Source organism: Oryza brachyantha, chromosome 11, assembly GCF_000231095.2.
Source record: "Oryza brachyantha chromosome 11, ObraRS2, whole genome shotgun sequence".
NCBI lineage: Eukaryota > Viridiplantae > Streptophyta > Magnoliopsida > Poales > Poaceae > Oryza > Oryza brachyantha.
Window position 1 is genome coordinate 4,793,848 of NC_023173.2, and position 20,137 is coordinate 4,813,984.

General features: G+C 38.7%; 2 protein-coding genes and 1 pseudogene across 2 annotated transcripts; 1 reads left to right on the top strand and 2 right to left on the bottom strand.

Annotated features, from left to right (window-relative positions):
• On the bottom strand, positions 1-2,660 carry LOC102706045. The gene is made up of 7 exons (XM_040528818.1): positions 2,356-2,660; positions 1,952-2,076; positions 1,677-1,766; positions 1,290-1,342; positions 903-1,005; positions 633-748; positions 1-561 (listed from the first exon to the last, which is right to left on the bottom strand). Exons 1-7 carry the CDS (start codon positions 2,627-2,629, stop codon positions 513-515), a joined length of 810 nt encoding a protein of 269 aa, XP_040384752.1. The 5' UTR covers positions 2,630-2,660; the 3' UTR covers positions 1-512.
• A 2,991-nt stretch (positions 2,661-5,651) lies between these two features.
• LOC102700660 (disease resistance protein RGA5-like) lies at positions 5,652-9,775 on the bottom strand. The gene is made up of 2 exons (XM_015842123.2): positions 8,922-9,775; positions 5,652-7,924 (listed from the first exon to the last, which is right to left on the bottom strand). The coding sequence occupies exons 1-2, from the start codon at positions 9,773-9,775 to the stop codon at positions 5,971-5,973; spliced, it is 2,808 nt and encodes a 935-aa protein (XP_015697609.1). The 3' UTR covers positions 5,652-5,970.
• Positions 9,776-15,213: 5,438 nt separating this feature from the next.
• On the top strand, positions 15,214-19,592 carry LOC102700938 (annotated as a pseudogene).
• The last annotated feature ends 545 nt before the right edge of the window (positions 19,593-20,137 follow it).

The following is a 20,137-nucleotide window of genomic DNA, read 5'->3' on the forward strand; positions in this document are numbered from 1 at the left end:
TTTGAGTTTCCATTCAAGGAAAATGTACCATATGATATAACATTGTCCTGGACGCATGAAGCTGATAGCAGAGGTTACAGCTGAGAGCAAGCACAGTTCTGTAGCAACGGACATTACACAATTGAATAAATGTTGTGGCCATGCTCATAGAGTATACTGGAAACTGGGATGCTTCACAAAGTCTTGATGATACCCATGGCCTACATCACCATCAAATTTGTAGTAACACAATTTTTGGCACCTCAAAATAGGTAGATCAGAATATTCATATCCTAACTGAGAGTGAGACACTAACGTTAAGCCATTATCTCGTGCCGCCTCCAGTTATGTATAGATCATATATTGTTCAATTAACTCCCGCTTGTTTGACAAACAGACAAACAGTAATCGCTTACCACTCACTGTGTGACTGTTGGATCTCATGTTCCAGAAATTCACATATGCTACCAATCACTGAGCCACCAGTGAAACTCCTGATTAGATTTTTCAAACTTCACTACATTCTAGACTATTCATTGCGCTGATTCTTGCTTAGACTGTACAGAAGTCGAGTTCTTTTTCCTGTGAAAGTTAATCAGTTAGCAACAGTATCTGGAGATAAAACACCATAATCATATGATAAGATGCATAACTGGAAGCTCGAGCGAAGCTCATCTGCAATATGTTGTGAAGAAGCGCCGCTTGTAAAGCCTAATTGAAACATCAGTTGCTCCAACCGCTTGAAATTCGTGAGGTAAAGGTATCCAATCTAATAATAGAAACATCACAGGCAAAGTGAGGATTAGAACTCTAGAAAGATAATGCAACGATTAACTATACTATTGAGTAGTACAGGAAACTTGCAGCTTAGAATTGAAAAGGGTGCCAAAATAGCAATTAATAGTTGGTTCAGATATACACACCAGCGTCTCAAGTGAAGATGCTCTATTGTATACTGCAATCCCTGCCCGTTTTCTGGTACGAGTTTTACTGCTAACAATGTTTCTTCCCCAACGAAGTATGTCCCTATATAAAACCATTATGTAATAAATTGCAGCACTAGGGCATGTGGCAGACTGGTGAGGGAATGTCAAACAGTGCAGTATTACTTCACAATCTATACAATTTTCAATACAAAGGAAACATGTGGGCTACCATGTAGATGAATTTACAAGTCATTAGTACTAAAATGCAAATGGCCCGTGGAAGTTCTATATGGTGCATAATATTCCTAATAGAATTGTAACATGCACAGAGATAGCAAATCCAGTAAAACTGCACAAGGCTAGAGCCTATAATTATTGGTTTACCTTTCTTCTTGAGTTAGAAAATCCTCTCCAAGAAGTCTGTTCAGCAGTAGATCCTGATGGGAAAAAGTGACAACTAATGTGAAAATATGCACAGATGGTACTTTGCATTATGGTGCACAGCAAGCAGAACAGAGAGAAAAAAAACCAAAGAATTACTCTTCAGAAATTAAAGTTGCAGCCATTAAAGTAAAAGTGCTCAAATATAACAAGCGGAAATAGGGGAATGCTGCGCATTAAGATGCAAAAGTTGCATGTGGCAAAGCCATAGTACTGATGCATAAGCACAGATAATAAGATAAGCTTAATATTTCAATCATAACAACTAATGTATCTAGTATTCGACCTATCTAAGCCATTCTATTGCAAGATGAAGAGCTAAAACCATACCTGTGATTCACACTTCACGACATCCATCACACGTTTGTTGTAGTCATTGATGCTTAGAGGTGGAAAGAAAAAATGCCTCCGAGCATAAAGCTGCATCGTTGAGGAGCAAGCATCAGATTACCAGGTCCACAGTTGACAGTTAGTATGCTATATCAGTGTAACCATGCATCTTACTAATATGGTACAAATGTGACAAATAGGCTGACATACATGTAATGTAAGTGAATAACAATTTTAGCGTGTAAAAAACCACAATCAAGCCGACTGATTCTCACTTCATATATGCAGTCCCCCAAGTACGCCAAAGACGCAGCATTGTAGAGCGACCGAGGCTTCTTCACCTCTGGTGGAGGCGGCAACCACCACCTCTCAAAACCCATAGTTGTGGTCTTCTTTGGTACTACAAACCAAGCAACAATCCATCAATCAAAATCTGACATTCGCGGAGCAACCATTTCAACTCTACACTACAAAAAAAACTGACAACATAGATACAGATGACACAACCATTCTTCTACCAATCCTACAAATCGACGACAACAACTCCACATAACAATTTATTAGACCTGATTTCATATCCTCTCAGTAGATGTCATACATACATTAGCTATGGTGGTACACTACCACTATCATTATCATCAGCTAAGCACAGAGCAGGCCGGGAAGTGGGATGGGTCACCTTGGCCCTCGCCGCCGCTGCCGCGGCGGGCGAAGAGGTCGGCGTGGGAGGGGGCCGGGGCGGTGACCGGCGGCGGCGGGGGAGGGGGCTTCGCCCTGGGCTTGGACGTCTTGGGCACGGCGACGGTGGCGGCGCCCGGGTTCATGTCCCAGGCGGCGCGCACGCGGAAGCGGAGGCCGGGGTGGGGGCGGGGGCGCGCCGCCACCATGGTCGCCGCGGCGGCGGGGGTGGTGGCCATGAGCAGCTCGCGCGCCGTCCCTCGAGGTATGCTCATTCAGTGACCGGATAAGATATTTGTTCCTCCTTTTTTTTTTCCCTCTGTCTACGGTCTCACTGAAGGTGGGCCCTCGGTGAATTGGGCTCTTCCCAGGTGCAATTGGGAATTTGCTTGTGAATTGTTATCAGAAAACTACTCTTACAAAACTGTAAAAATCTCTTCAGAATTGTTGTTAGAATGGCATAGTTTAGAATACCAGTTTTGACTATAAAGGCATGCATGCATACTAGTGACAACCTCCCGCGTGTTTTGGCAAATTTAAACAATATGGTAAAAGAAATTTTGTTTTATCTCTAAGAGTTTGGGATATTCCACTTGCCAAAAATAGAAATAGTCCTCAAAACCGTTAATAGTTGAAGACGGCAGAGGTAGAGATCGCATCCACCAATCCCTCCCGTGTCGTCACCTTCCTCAAGCCGCCCGACGCCGCGCCGCCGCGGCGTCCCGCGTTGCACCCCACGGGCCAGGGCGCAACTCCGGGCGGCGAGCAAGCACGACGGCGAGGCTCGGGGCGGAGCCGCGGTCCTTGGGGGCAGCTCGGGGGCGCGTCTGCAAGGCACTAGGCGCGCGAGGGCGAGGCTTGCTGGCAGGGCAGCGTGCTGGGCGGTGAGGGGATGGTGAAGGGGCAGCGTTGGCATAAGGAAAAGATCACACGATGAAAGTCCAGGCCGAGGTGCGAGAGAAACCCAGTGTCGTACATTTTTAGATGCTAAGCGAAACGCTGACTCCCATATATGCGCGCAAACGAGAGGATATAGGAAATTGCTAAAATTTGAGAAGCCAGATGACACACTGTTGGATGTAGTTTTTTTTCGATTTACCTAAAAAACAGAGATGACATGTTGGGATTGGGGAACTTTTGGAGTTGCTCTAGCTACGGCTAGCTTGGTAACATTATTGAGCTTGCGCACATCCCTCTCTGAAACAGAAACTGAGTAAAGAAAGTATAACGTCTTTAAAACTGAACGGAAAATTTCGAAATGAAGAATAGAAACACTTCAATCTTTAGAAGGTAATTTATCCTTCTTGAATAGAAAGCTTCAACATTCTGTACGCAGAATATAAATTTTGAGAACTGGCTAGGATGAGGCATTGTTATTGCTGTGACTTTTTAAACTAATGATATGTATGTATGTTATAACTAGCAATGTAATGGGTTTAACTATTTTACCTATAAAATTTAATGGTTGATTTTAAAACGAGATGAAAATAAAATTGTACATAGTTTTGAACTAAAAATTTTTAAGAATTAAATAGGGTTGTGAAAGAACACAAGGGCCTTGGCCCATTACCATTCCTAGTTACAACCGGATCCCAAGAAAGACGGATGAATGGTCTTATGATTCATATTTTTCTATCCATTTTTTAGTGGGTGAATTTTCATCCAGGAACACTTCTTTTTTTGGGATTGTCTTTTTAGGCAAGACGGTTTTTTTTTGGGGGGGAGGCGGGGGAGAATTTGTGGTTGGCGAGGAGGACGACTCCATTTGTAGGGTGTGTTTGGTTGGGGGATTTAGAAAAGGTTAGTGCATAATTAATTAAGTATTAAAAGCTAAGAAGTGGGTTGATTTGTTTTTTAAAAAATAATTTTTTTTATAATATTTAAAAAATAGCTTGTATAGTAGTTCGAGAAGTATGTGTGAAAAACGAGATAGTAAAAGTTGGGAAGAGGATGAGCATTATAGTAGTAAAGATAACCGGTGAGTTGATATTGTTGGATAGAGGCAAGGCCTGATCAAGCCCTATTTCTATTTAGAATTCAAGTATGGCCTTAGCCCATAGGAAAAATAATTTCTAAGAAAATATTGAAAGCTCACCTCATAAGATGTATGCATATAAACTTTAGCTCCATCTTGTTTATTCCAATATATGAGAATCTTCTTATAGGTGATGATGGTCTCCTAGCCATTTGAGAAATGGAGTGAGAGAGAACTAGAAAAGCACAGATGCACTTGCTCACCTCACCGGGCCTAGGTGGCGCATGCGTGCGAAATGCACGTGAATAGTTATCAAAATGAGCTTCTCATGCTTGTGCAGATGCGGCCTTTTTTGCAATTTTGTTTTGCTGCAAGTTTTACCGGATTTATTTAGAGTTTGCTTTAGAATTCTCGTTTATCTAGTTCGCATATAGTTCAGATTGGTTACATGCCGCAGATATAATGTAGGTGTCCTGATTTCTCTATAAATACCAAGTCGTTACCTCCATGAAACACACGCGAAAACAACAAGCGTTTTTTCACCTCCTCTGTACCGTGTTGTCGCACATCGTCTACTTAGTCCCGCTAACCAACGTGCATCGACAAATCAGGAGACGAGGCCTCTAGAATTGTCACCTTGACATCCTAGATTAGGAGAGGGTGAATAAGGTTTTTAGGAAGTAGTATACACGACTAATCGCAGTTTGTCCACCACGGTACATCTTCCTTTTTTGGATATAGCGTGACATCATCAACGTGTGCTACTACATCACAACGTTTGTGCAAGCACTGCTGTAGGCGCTATGGTTAAGAACTATCTGTACATTTAAGTTATGTTACTTATATTTGATATATTTATGGATATTGCTTTCGTTTGCATGTCTAGATCGTATTCATATGAGATAGCTATGTTAAATTGCATCGTCAATATCATGATTTATTTATAAAATAAATAAAAACTACATAATGTTGATATTTTCAACAATTTCATGGGTCAATTACTTCAATTTAAAATTTATTTATATCCTATCTCCACCTACCTTTACACCTTCATCCATCCCTTATTTATTAAGGGACATCCTATTCATTTATTCTGAAAATTAATATTTACTTATATTTTGGAATAGATGAATTATTTATGTAAATGGAGAAATATAAGTAAGAAAGAGATCACCAATAAATCCTTTATGTAGAGGGGAACAAAGGAAAACTTTGCAACCCCTAGGTGGTCTACAAAATACGCTGCTAATATTTTGTAGATGGAACTATTTTTAACTCAATTCAGCAGGGTGGACCTCCAAATAAATGACATTATTGCAGCTGCAATCCAACAACCATCACTCCATTGATACGAATTTCGGTGGAATAAATTGTAAAATACATTACAGTTATATGAAACACACTGCATACATATAAAGAGATTCACTTCAGTCTAATAAAAAGTACATCGAGGTACTGGTTTCCGATCATTGAATCTAACAGTGCACATCTCACTCAGCTAGATCGAATGGTGAGAAACGATTTGGTACCTCGAGGTACCGGTATCTCGAGATACTTTTTATTGGACCAAGTAAATCTCACATATAAAAGCTTCCTATAACTTGGCATGTCACCCTAGCAGCAGTCCATGAGCTAAATGCCCTACAGAAATGTGATGTTAACCTTGGGATTATTGGGGAGCATCTTGACCTGGCGACTGATGATAGACTTGACCCCCGTAGGATCACTTTCATCTTCAGTCTCAGAGATCATCCCAACAGTGAGATCAATACATTTAAGAGAGGACAAGTGCTGGACACCAGCTACTAAACTGCCATATGTTGATTGAGCTCTACTCGCATTGAATTCAAGTTTAAGCCACTCAAGCCTTGGCACATCTGCTCCAAACATCAGAGCAGGTCCATCGATATTACAGAACCCAAGCCGTGTCAGAGAGTGGAATGCACCATGACTGACGATGAGTCCATCTCCCAGAACTTGTTTGACACTCAGGCATAGGACACGAAGGGCGGGCAAGCTCTGAAGAACACGTAGATCTCCCTGCTCCATTTGCTGAATCCTGAAATCCATGTAGGCAAGATGAGCGAGCGAAGGCTTGATCCACCTGGGAAAGCTGGAGAAGTAGCGGACACCTCTGTACTCGAACTTTTGGAGCAGAATCGGAGGAGGGCACCATGAATCCGCTGAGCAGTCGACACCGGTGACAGAGCTCTGAATGTAGAGAGACCTTAGGCTGTTACCCCCAAGCTTGCAGAGGGATGACATCAAATGTTTCTTTCTGGTATCTAGATCACCTGTCTCTTCGCACCTGAACATTACTCGAAGCACCCTCAGCTTTGTCAGAAGTTCAAGATCTTTCCCGAAATTCAGTGAGCAGCTGCAGCCATCAAGAACCCCCAGCTCCTGAAGAGATTCCATGTTGCCAAACCCATCTGACAGCACGAGTTCATCGCCAACAAGACGCGTCATTCTCTTTATCTGGATGATGCTCTCTGGCAGACGTCTTACCAGACTGGAGCTTACATCAAGCGTCTGCAAATACTCGAGCTTCCCAATCTGGACCGGTAGACTGTCAATGCTTGTCTTGCAAAGCCTCAGATATCTGAGATGAAACAAATTCACAATGCAATTGAGATGATCATTCCTGAGAGCATGGCAGCCCTCAAGATCCAGCACTCGAAGAACAGGTAGGTCCCAAACAGGAGGCACTGTCCATCCATCAACATGGAACATACTAATTGCACGGACATGGGGCAACTTCTTGCTTCCTTGTGACATTAACGTCGCACATTCTTGCTTGTTCCAGACAGAGAGACGGCGAATCTTTGTCCTTGAAGATGGGAGTTGTTCATGATGACCGTCCAGGATCGTCAAAAAGTTCTCTTCAGCTGACCGAGAGAGAATGAAATTCAGTACTATGTCATGGACTTGGCATCCCTGCTCACTTACCCCATGTACCATGTTTACAGGTTGGACCAAACTCCTGTTTATGAGCTCATAAAAGTAGCTTTCTGCGACTTCTTCCAAAGTAAACCCGTGTTTCGCGACGATGAACCCTTCAGCTATCCATTTCCATACCAAAATGTCTTTGCCAATATGATGATCCTCTGGAAAACTACCGAGGTACAGGAAACAGTTTTTCATATGGTGAGGTAGATCGTTGTAACTCAGAGACAAAATCTTGTCCATTACCTCCAGCTCATTATCCTTTTTGGGCATAGAAACTATGTAATTTAGGACTCTCTCCCACTCTTCCTCTCTTCTGGGTTTATCAGCTAACAAGCTAGCTAAAGTGACAATGGCCAATGGCAAACCATCACACTTGTAAAGTATCTTATTGATAACTCCCTCCAGGTGACTGGGGCATTTTTCTCCGGCACCAAAAGTCCTTTTCAGAAATAAATTTTCAGAGTCACTTTTGCTAAGAGGTTTCATTTGGTAAACAAAGCCCTCGCATGAAGTGCAGCAGAATTCAGCTACACTTCTGATGCGTGTTGTTGTGATTATTCTATTTGCATGGCTGTTTTTAGGAAGAGCACACTGTATTATTTCCCATGCCGACTTTTGCCAAATATCATCAATCACAACAAGGTACCTATAAACACAAATTTGTGAAGCAGTAATAAATCAATTTTTGCATTAATTAGGAAGTGCCACAAGTATTTATGAAAATATAAATACTAAAAATTTAGTTGCTTCCAATTTGGATGTTTTCTGTAACAACCCTTAGATACCTTTTGTAGGACGAAATAGTACTTTGGACACTTTTTTATCACTAGCACATTGCTTGTGCGTTGCAATAGGGTTTAACTTTTAAAAAGTATCATAACATGTTATTAACATTATTTTTTATATGTGTTATATTTTAATTGTTACATACATATATAATTTTATTAACATATGAGTCTATTAATCTCACGGTCCTTTTCTTCTCATAATAAGTAGAATTAGTGAAAACAGTTAAGATATAAAATTCACTATTATTTTTTCTTTTATAGATAAAAAAAGGAGTTCGTGATGGTGATGGCAGATTCTATGTCAGTAGCAATGTTTATAGTAGTATAGATTCTTAAAAAAGTAATTTGAGGTATCATAATTTTTAGTGTAAAATTTAGTATCTTGAAACAATTCAAGGTACAAAAAAAACATTTTTAATACCTTAAGATATTTTTCGTGCATAGTAAAGAAGCCGGTGCTTCAGTCCCTTGCCCTATACTGGATAAAAATTCAATTCCCATGTAAACCTCTGTAATTAATTGCAGCTTTACTGCAGGATTGTATTAGTTTGGCAAGAATGTCGATATTTTTACTTTTTTTAAAGGAGATAGAGCAAGTTGATTTGATGTATAATTCGTTTATTACAGAACAGTCTTTGAGTCACAATTACTACTACAACCACTTGCTATTAAACAAGTTCAAGTATCTAAACTAAAGTCCTGTTTCCATGTAGACGTACAACAAGCTAAAAAGAACAAAACAAATGTCTTAATTGTTTAAAAAAATAAAAACTAACAAAAAATGTGTTTTATGAAAAACTAATTCAGTTATCTTATTTTTCATAAAAAGATAACAAGAAAGTGAAGTCTACCAACCTTTCATTTTCGAGACATGCTCTTAGCCTGTCGATGAGTTGTTCGTCACTGTACAGATCGATTGCTCCAGAACTCCCATGGTGGTTGCTCCAAATTCGAGACAGCAACTCCCTCAGAATGTTGCTTACGTTGGGCTTCCGAGACACGGACACGAACGCTGCGCAGGAGAACTGGCTGCTGATCCTCTCGAACACCTGCCTGGCAAGAGTGGTCTTGCCTGAACCTCCCGATCCAACCACAGCTACAACCCTGCGCTGCTGCTTCGTCCCTGCAGGCTCGCCACCGACCAACTGTTCGATGATCTCATTGCTTGGGCCCTCGATGCCCATGAGCTTTTCGGCCTCCACGTAGAGCGCTGGCAACCGAGGATCAATCACCATAGACGACGAGCTGCTAGAGGCCGTGTCGTCGTCTTGTTCGAGCTTGTATCTCTTGTGTCGCATGTACGCTTCGTTGGCAAGAACCTGAAGGTGGTCCATCTGCTTGGCGAGCCTGTGCCTGTGGTGGATCCTCCTCGCCTTGCGAAGGATCTTGAGGACGATCCTCTTGGCTCCCATGGCGGCAGCTGCAGGCTGATCATGCTCGGCGCGACAGGTGAAGAGATCTATGGCGTCCTCCATGTCGTAGGCCAGCTCGCGAATCTCCGACGCCCAGGCCTTCGCCTGCACGTCGGGATTCTCCATGGCCGAGTACTTCTCCAGCGCGAGGTTGATTGCCATGAGCTCCTTCCTGAGCTGCTCCAGCTTCTTCCTCGCGCCCCTGAGCTCGGCGTACTCCTTTTCGATCAGGCTACCGAGCTTGCCAAGCAAAGGGCTCATCACCCCTGCCAAGGCGCTCACTGCATCTCTTCCCATATCTCTCTCTCGCTCGCTCTCGGTTCGCAAACAATATTATATCCTCCAGACCTCCACACTCTTAATTCGATCTCTACTCAGATTATGAGTAAGATCACGGGCTTGCAGTAGAGAATCAGATGTTAGTGTATATAAGATCATGGACTCATGGGCCAGGCACAATAGCTCGAAGATTTAAGCCTCGATCGAGCTGTTTTACGGTACTCCACCTTACCTCTAGGGGAGTAAGACTTAACAATAAATCCTGACCATTAATTGATAATGCTTATTTGAATTATGTGACTTAAAATTAAAATGCATTTCTCATGTGTGAGTAATGATTGCCGGGGTCAACATTAATGGTTGATACCATATATTATGCTTTCCCATTTTAATTATGCATGCAATAAATTAGAGGTGAACAAACCAACTAATTCCATCATATTAGAATCGACCTGCAAGCCATAGGTCAATGAAAAAATTGTTTGTTTATTTTAACTCTACCGATTCATGAAATATCATTAAATATTTGATTTAGTTATAGAATTCCTAATATGCAAAATATAATTAAATATTTTCTTATCTTAATTTTTTTGTATTTACATTATATATATTTATATTTTCAGTTCTTGTCATATTATTTATAGATTAAATATGAAGTTCTCATTAACATGTTAAAGATTTAAAGTTAGTGTTGCATGAGGCAGGTTCATGGTTTAAAATCAAATACGAAATTTGGCGAGGGATATTACCACATTAATTACTTTCTTTATAGGCAATAACGTTTTGCATGGTAGATCCAAGAATATGTTTCCTTCCATTTTCTAATATATTACCTCCAAGGAGGTAAGATGGATGTGGTGCTTGGATTGAACTGCATTGGACGGACTGAAATAATTTGCAGCACTGTAAAATTTTCCTTTTAAGCCTATGGGGTAAGTAAACATGTCTTTCCCATTTCGTCATTTTTCATGGACTTAAGGATTATAAGGGCAGTTCCAGTGTCCTAGTGCTTCTCACGGCTAGTTCCTAGATAGACTAATTTCATTGTCCTGATATACCACTTATTTTTATATAATTTTTTGTATCTATTGATATCTTAGATACTAGGAGATATTAAATTTTACACTAAAATTTTGGTACCTCTCGGTACCTACTCAAGAAACGTAAAATTGCTCTAAAAAATTACATAATTATTAATTATTTTTATTATGATTTGATTTATTACTTAAATGTTATTTAAGCATGACTTATAATTTTACGTATTTATAAAAAAACTGCATATTAAGCTTCCCGATTCACATAGAGATCTAGGATATTTGTAAAATTATTGCATCAATATAGCAAACATAGAAAAGTAGCAGTATTATCTCCATATTTTAATGCATGATATTTTAACTTTTAGACTCGGTTTTTATCCTTTGTCTTATTTAAAGAAAATGTAAATATCCAAAAATATATATTATGCTTAAAATACCTTTAGAGAGATAAAACAAGTCACAATAGAATAAATGATTCTTCCAAATAAAATTAATATGACGAACAGTCAAACTTGATCTCTAAAGGTCAAAATGTCATACATTTAAATACATACAGATAGAGTATATCTTTATTGATGACGACGAAATGGTACTAAGCTATAAGGACTGATCTGTCAAATTCAAAATCGGTTAAGTCAAAAAGTCATGTCTAGATCATAAATGAAGTGGCATATTATGTCATCAAGTAGAAATTCAGGAAATGATAGGTCGACAGCTCCAAGTCATGATGATATTAATTTTGCTGGAAAATGGAAGCGATGAAATTACTGTTGAATGTGAGAAATGGTACCTTGGATTAGTTTGCCTGACTCAGGCTTCATACGAAGTACTGCTACCTCTATTTCATAGTGTAAATGTAAGATGTTTATTTCATAATGTAAATGTAAGATGTTTGATTTTTTATTTGTAATGTTTGACCATTTGTTTTATTCAAAAAATTATGAAAATATCATTTATTTTGCTTGTTAGAATAAAAGATATTCTAGTATTTTTTTTATCTATATATGAAGAGGTGTAAGATATAATAAATGTCAATATTTTTGGGACATATATAAGGGTATGACTGAAAGATTGAGTCAATGAGAGAAATTTTTGGCGTTGGGATGGATACATGACACGCTTAGCATATGCAACGGGACAGGTCAGTGTCGGGTTGGAACGTAATAGCCCCGACCCCGATCCCAATATCGTTCCTTCAACCAAAGATGGGGGCAATCATCCATATTCCCATCCTATTTGCATGGTTGTTTCTGGGAAGAGCTTCTTAATTCTCTACTCAGATTATGAGTAAGATCAAGGGCTTGTAGTAGACAATCACATGTTAGTGTATATAAGGGAGAGCAATTTTACGCTATTTAAGAAGGTACTTATCACTTTTTTCTATATAAATTTTGGTACCTCTCGGTGCCTTAAAATAGGAGGTACCAAATTTTATATAAAATATTATTATCTCTTGGTACCTACTCAATTACCATAAAATTGCTCGTATAAAGATCATGGACTCATGAGCCAGGCACAATAGCTTAAAGATTTAAGCCTCTGGGTTAAGTAAACATGTCTTTCCCATTTCGTCACTTTTCATCGACTTAGAGATTGTAAGGGCAGTTCCACTGTCACAGTGCTTCTCACGGCTTCTCATGGTACCTTGCATTATTTTGCATGACTCAGGCTGCACATGTACCTACTTCTGCCTCCGTTTCACAATATAATGTAAATGTTTGTCTTTTTTATTTGTAATATTTGATCATTTGTCTTATTTAAAAAATGAAAATATCATTTATTACTTACTTTATTATCAAAAGAATTTTAAGTACAACTTATCATTTTTTATATTTATACTAAATTTTTGATTAAGACAAATAGTCAAACGTTGCCCTTTTAAGGTGCTCCATCTTACCTTCATAGGGGTAAGAGCACTAATAAATCTCAACCATTGATTGTTAATGTTATTTTTTAAAAAATAAAAAACTGCATTGCATGTCAATTAATGAGGGGAAGGTATGAATGGAAAGTAAACATAAAGTCTTTCCTAAAATTAATCATGCATGGCTGAAATTAAGGAAAATAAATCTAGCACAATTAATAATGGTTTTCCATGTCAATTTTAATTTTTAAATTTAAATCCATGGAATTCAAATAAATATTTTTCAAACATATGATTTCTTCAACATTTCTACTGCAGTTTTAAATGACAAGTCATTTATTTTTTTCATGATCCTCAAATTCGAGTTGCCGTCGATTTTAAAATTTTAACATTTTAGCATCAAGTTTCATGATACTTTTTAAATATGATTTGGAAAGACGATGGATAATTTTTTATAAGTAATTTTTTGCAATTCATAATTTAAATTTAAAAAGACAGTATATGATATCTTGTTAATAGTTAACATGCATAGCCAAAATGATGTTTTAATGGCATTTAAAATATTTTCTTATTTTGAGATCTTACACCAAAGAGGTAAGACATCTATCAACCATTTGATGAAGACATAATGAATGGTCCAAAATAAATTTGGAGTACACTAAAATAAATCCTTAATTCTAACATCCAATCCTATGCATCCATCTTCGTCCAACGTCTGTATTTCAAGAACGAACTAGTCGTCTCTCCCATGAGTCCTACTTTTGTTCACAACAAGAAGATTACCGGACCTAGGTGTGTCAATTTAAAGGACAGGAACAGAAAAGCTTCACAAGGAATGAACAAATATTTGAATAGTTCAACTTCTTAACTTCGTACACAGAATTACTGACGGTAAACTTCAGCTTATGCTTGATTGGATTTAGCAAACGGCAAACCTATATTCTGCGCGTGCTTGGTATATATTTATTTCTACCTTATAACATTGTGCATAGTGGTTCTAGTGCAGGGAGTCTATTTGGTGAAAAGCAATGGCATTTGCTGAAATCAGAGAGGTGGAATTGGTGATGCTATGCATATTTAGGTTTAAAGTCTTAAAAGTAATATAGTGCTATATTCCTCCCAAATATGAATCTTTTACTTAATCCCTCAATATCAGGGTTGTAGTGTTAATTTCTTCTGTAAAAATGCCTTTTGTACTTACTCCCTCAATCGACCTTGGTAATGATCTAGTTATTGTGAAGAAGCTATAGTTTGTGTTTTGCATATATTCTGTAGCTTGGTCCTCCATAGCAGAGGAGGTCTTCCTGCTGCTTAATTTGTTCCTGTTAACCATCGAAAATGACAGCCACCAAACACTGACCTGTCATTGCATCTGCCAAGTTTCTTGTTGGCTGCTGGGACAAGTTGCAGGTGAAACTCTTACAAGTTACAATTGCATATGTTCAGTGGATACATGGTGATGCAAGCCTGAAGTTTTGTCGATTGCGCTGATGGATGTAGTCTGCTAGAAAATAAAACAACTACTCCTCAGTGATAAATCTAAATATTGGAAATGCTTGTGCTTAATCAGGATGCTAGAATTCATGTTGCTCTTGGTTCAGACTCAATAATTAAGAGTGTCAGGTCAAACTCATGCTAACTGTGATTGTGATGTGTCCTGTCCTTTTCAGCTTATTCATTGGATTATTGAAACGGATTATTTGTTCCACGCTTCGAACAATAACGTTTTCTTTAAAAAAAAAAAACTTTCTTCTTCTGTGTTGCTTAGACCATTTTGGTTTTAGCTATATTTTAAGTTAATTTATCAAAATCTTTAATTTATTTGTATATTTAAATAGATAAACAATCCACTCAATGATCTCTAAAGCATATACGGTCTAAAAAAAGAAACTGTCTAGGAGAATTTTCCAAACCTGTTTAGAGTCGGTATGGGTGGTACAAATGGTGATCATAATTTTAAGCATCTGTCAACTCTTTAGCATTGAACCATTAGGCTTTTAAGTATAGCGCTTAGCTTAATCCTATTTTAAAAACCTCACTAAGTACTAAGCGTTGTAGTTGCCCTTAGGAGGAGTTCTCCACTTGTGTGCAGTGTAAGGTGCCTACTAGGTATATCTAGCAAAGAAGAAAATAAGGGGAAGGTCAAATTTAAGACTACTGTGCATTGCGTTCATCTATAGCATATCACTCAAACTATCATTACAAATTTTTGAAAAACTCTGTAGTGCAAAGATTACAATGTCATATGTTTCACTCCACAAACATATGCAGAAGCTAATTTCAATGGACACCACTAGTAAGGAAAAACTACAAATTTGGCTATAACTAAGTTAGTCATATTCCCACCCAACAAACGCAATACAAACGGCAAGAAGCTTGAAACAATGTCTAACATTTATATTTTTTTTAGAAAAAAGAAATATATTTTAAAAGAAGAACGCAGCTACCTGGAAACTAGCACTAACTACTGGAAGTCATGTTCGTGACAAGGATAGATGTATATTTTTTGTTTCCTAACTATTTCTTCTGAGACAAGAAATCAGTGCCCCTGGAAATCATCCACTGAATTGAAATATATGGGAAAAGGAAAGTGATGCTCTTGCTACTTCAAAATTGGTCACACAACTTCAAAATTCATGCATGCAGCCACACCATAGTTTATTATTGGCTGATCATCCAAGAGAGTGAGCTGATTATATAGCCTGCAATTGAGAGAGATGGGAGGAGTCATGGAGCAGATCGTGGTGAGCGCCCTAACGGGGGTGATGAGCCCTCTACTGCGAAAGCTCGCCAACCTCATAGAGAAGAAGTACATGGAGGTGAAGGGCGTGAGGAAGAAGCTGGAACAGCTCAGGAAGGAGCTGACAGCCATCGGCGTCGCGATGGAGAAGTACGCGGGCATGGAGGATCCAGACATGCAGGTGAAGGTCTGGATGGCGGAGATCCGCGAGCTTGCCCACGACATGGAGGACGCCATCGACCATGAGCCAGCTGACACCACCACCGGAGTAGTCAAGAAAGTCCTCCACAAGGCCCTCCGCAAGATGAAGAAGCTTCATCACCGGCACAAGTTTGCGAAGGAAATTGAGGATCTCAATGTTCTTGTCAGTGAAGCATACGAGCGGCAAAAGAGGTACAGGATTGAAGAGGGCGCTTCTGGCAAATTTCATCGAGAAATTGATCCACGGCTGCCTGCCCTGTATGTGGAGGCAGAAAAGCTCGTGGGCATCGAGGGACCAAGCAAGGAAATCGTTGATTGGTTCGCTAATGATCAGGATGGGGAGCCAACAGGGCAGCGTAAGGTTGTCTCCATTGTTGGACCAGGAGGTTTAGGCAAGACTACCCTCGCTAAACGGGTGTACGATAAGATTAAAGGGTGTTTCTCTTTTTCCGCTTTCGTGTCTGTATCGCAAAAGCCTGACATGGATAACCTTCTAAGGGAGTTGCTTTCTCAGATTAAGAGCAGCCAACCGACAGAATCATACAGTGATCAACAACTTATCGACAAGCTAAGAACATGTCTTCAAGAGGAACGGTAAGTTTAGTGGCCGACTTTGTGTTCCCTTTACTGCTTTTTGTAAGACATAGTTTAGGACTGACTCTGGTGTATTTTATTGGTGGTTGAATTTAGTTCATACCGTTGATTTATTATTGTCGGATGACTGTGATTAAATTATACTACTAACAATAACAATATTAGGTGTAATAGAAATTTGAAGGGGTAAAATTGTCCTTTATATTGTGATCTTTATTGCAAAAAGAAAACAAATTTACAAAATATTGCTAATCTATTAATTAATAAAGTACAAAAATACTTTTTTAATCAATGACTAAGATTAGTTCTGTCGGTGGTATAATACTATCAGTAAAATACACTGGAGAGTTACCTGTTTTGCACACATTGTTTTAAAACATAACTCAATGTATGTCAATTTATTGCTTGCTTTCATTGGTTGCCTCTATTTATTGTATAGTTTCTCTCCTAAAACACATCTTACTAGCTACTCTTTTGTATTTACAATGTACTACCTTCGTCCCTAAATGTTTGACGCCGTTGACTTTTTTGACATATGTTTGACCGTTTGTTTTATTTAAATTATTTATAAAATATGTAAAGTTATATATATGCATAAAAGTATATTTAACAATAAATGAAATGATATAAAAATAATTAATAATCATGTAAATTTTTTGAATAAGACGAATAGTCAAAAGTGTATTAAAAAGTCAACAGCGTCAAACATTTAGGGACAGAATGAGTATTTAAATATGGTTAGCATAGTAATTTTAACTTGTCTTTCACTTAATCTAATACTTTGCTTAACACGTGTACCACTCAAAGTGTGACATATAGTAAAAAAATAGAGGGAGGGTGTACAACATATGGCCGTCTCATGATGGCTTACATGGCCATTAATATAACCAAAGGGAAAGGGGGATATGTGCATCTCTCTTCTCTCTTATGTATTGGGTTATAGCCATGTGCCCTACCTAACGGTGACCTTAACAAGGAACCAAATTGAAAGTATTTGTTTCTATTTTTTTTAGCAATGATGAAGTTTTGTTGCTTCAAAGAATCAACATTGTTTTGGGCTGAAAAATAACCTACAAAAAGTAGTTTGTGCAGCTACGTTTACATGCATGTAGAATGTCATAAGTATGCAAAAATGAATATGGTTGCATTTATTAGCCTAAAAATGATCGATTCATACTGCTCACAAACTTTCTTGTAGGTACCTTGTTGTGATTGATGACATTTGGAAAAGGTCAGCATGGGAAACAATACAATGTGCTCTTCCTAAAAACAAGCATAAAAGTGAATAATCACAACAACCAGGATCAAAAGTTTAGCTCAATATTGCTGTGCTTCAGATGAGAGCTTTGTCTACCAAATGAAACCTCTTAGCAAAAGTGACTCCGAAAAGTTATTTCTCACAAGGACTTTTGGTACTGAAAATGAATTTCCTAGTCATCTGGAAGGGGTTATAAATAATATACTTTACAAATGTGATGGTTTGCCTTTAGCCATTATTACTCTGGCTAGCTTGTTAGCTGATAAGCCAAGAAGAAAGGAAGACTGGGAGAGAGTTCTGAATTATATTGATTCTACTAATGAGAAGGATAATGACCTCGAGGTAATGGATAAGATATTGTTTATGAGTTACAACGATCTGCCACACCATATGAAAAATTGTTTACTGTACCTCAGTATGTTCCCAGAGGATCACAAGATTGGTAAAGATGTCTTGGTATGGAGATGGATAGCTGAAGGATTCATCACGGAAAAACAAGGCTTTACTTTGGAGGAAGTTGCATAGAGTTATTTCTACGAGTTGATAAATAGGAGATTGGTCCAACACATACAAATCAGTCCAAATGGAGAAGATGGATGCCGAGTCCACGATATAGTCTTGAACTTCACCATCTCTCGGTCAATTGAAGAAAATTTTTTGAACAAGTCAGATGGTCAGGACCCCCGATCTTCAAATAAACGGATCCGTCGGCTCTTTGTATGGAATAAACAAGAAACTACAAGGGCAATATCACAAGTAACCTTGAGTTCATCTAATCTCCGTTCAATTAACATATGCCATGTTGATGGCCGGATGATGTCTCCTCTTTTGAGCCTACCTGTTCTTAGAGTGCTAAATCTTGAGCGCTGTGATCTCAGGAATAGTTATCTTGATTGCATTGTAAGCTTGTTTCATCTAAACTATTTAGGCCTCCATTGGTCAAAAATTGACTGCCTACCTGTCAAAATTGGGAAGCTAGAGAATCTGCAGACACTCGATTTACGTGATACTTCACTATTTGTGCTGCCTAGAACTGTTATTGAGCTGAAACGATTGATGCGTCTTGTTGGAGATGATCTCACTTTGCCAGATGGGTTTGGTAACATGGAATCTCTTCACGAGTTGGGGGTTTTATATTGTAGAAGCTCCACAAATTTATTAAATCTTCAGAAAGATCTACAGCTTTTGAGAAATTTAAGGGTGCTTAAAGTAAGGTTCTTGTCTGACGAAGCATCGATGCAATCCCTTTGCAAGCTTGGAAGAAGTAACCTCCGGACACTCTTTATTAGAAACGACAATGGAAGAGGAGACTATTTTGCACATTCATGGTGTCCACCATGTTTCCTCGAGAAGTTTGTTTATGAGGGTAAACACTTCTCTAGGTTTCCAAAGTGGATTGATCCCTCACTTTCTAGTCTGACCTACTTGGACATCAAGGTGAGACGAATAGAAAGAGGAGATGTACGTGTTCTTGAAGATTTGCCTGCTCTTCTTATCCTACACCTACATGTAGAAGGGCCTCTCAAGTCTGGAATCAGTATCAGCAATGGTGCATTTCAATGTTTGGCACGCATACGTTTCTCTCATCCATATGGACCTGGTTTGATATTCAAAGGAGGCATGCCAAAGCTTGAATGGCTTAGCCTCGAATTCGGTGCAAGTAGGGCACAACATACATACAGCGGTTTAGAGGTTGGCATCCAACACATCTCATCTCTCAAACATATCGAATTTTTTATCCATGTGTCCGATGATATTCATATGGAGGAAATCACGTCTGCTATAAAGGACCAACTCAAGAAGCTTCCACAACGTCCTAAGGTCAACATCAAATTTTTAGTGACCCATACCGCCTACAAAGTTATTGAGCACGATGCTCTCTACTGGTAGTATCCTACTACTAGTGTTATTATTAAAGAAGAATATCGATCATTGATTTAGATTTATATAGAAATGATGCTTGCAACGTCCAGGCAAGAGCCTAGGGTGTCAAGGCGTTGAATCTGTTGTTGTATTAGTGTATAGAGGTAACCATAACTACTCTATTGTTTGTCCTCCCATTTTTTAGATACTTGATGCATAGTAATACCTAGAAATTCATACATATTGTGTGCTTTGTGTTAGGAATAAACATGACATAGAGAGTGTCCCATGGCTGTGGTGTCACACCATGCATATGTGTCGTGCCTTGCGCGTCTGGGTGTGTTCCTGGCGTGCGAGTCTGTGTTGTGAAGCATGGAACGTCTATAGTGGGACGACTGTGTGTTAATAACAAAAGCCTAATACGGCTGAGGCAGTACATGCATATATATATATATATATATATAGATGATTATGGTATAGTTAGGCTATTCCTAATACACAGGAGATATAATCTTATCTATCTATAGCCGAACAACCTTCTCTCAACTATATATGGTTACAATGTATATGCGTATATCTAACACTTCCCTCAATATGAACCTGTAAGATTTAGATTATGTCTAAACATTTCCATTTGTCAAACCATCAAGGTTTTAGTGAAGCCACATGCCACTTGATCATTTGTAGAAATATATTCAACCTCAAGTAATTTTCGGGCCACCCTTTCTCTCACAAAGTGATAATCAACGTCTATATGTTTGGTACGAGCATGAAACACCGGGTTAGCTGTTAATTATTTTTCTCTAATATTGTCACACCATAC

Coding starts and splice junctions, on each gene's coding strand:
- LOC102700660 (XM_015842123.2), bottom strand. CDS start 9,775: ATGGGAAGAGATGCAGTGAGCGCCTTGGCAGGGGTGATGAGCCCTTTG. Junction 7,925..8,921: donor GCATGTCTCGAAAATGAAAG/GTTGGTAGACTT, acceptor TTGTGTTTATAG/GTACCTTGTTGTGATTGATG.
- LOC102706045 (XM_040528818.1), bottom strand. CDS start 2,629: ATGAGCATACCTCGAGGGACGGCGCGCGAGCTGCTCATGGCCACCACC. Junction 2,077..2,355: donor CAGCGGCGGCGAGGGCCAAG/GTGACCCATCCC, acceptor CTTGGTTTGTAG/TACCAAAGAAGACCACAACT. Junction 749..902: donor CATCTTCACTTGAGACGCTG/GTGTGTATATCT, acceptor TTCTATTATTAG/ATTGGATACCTTTACCTCAC.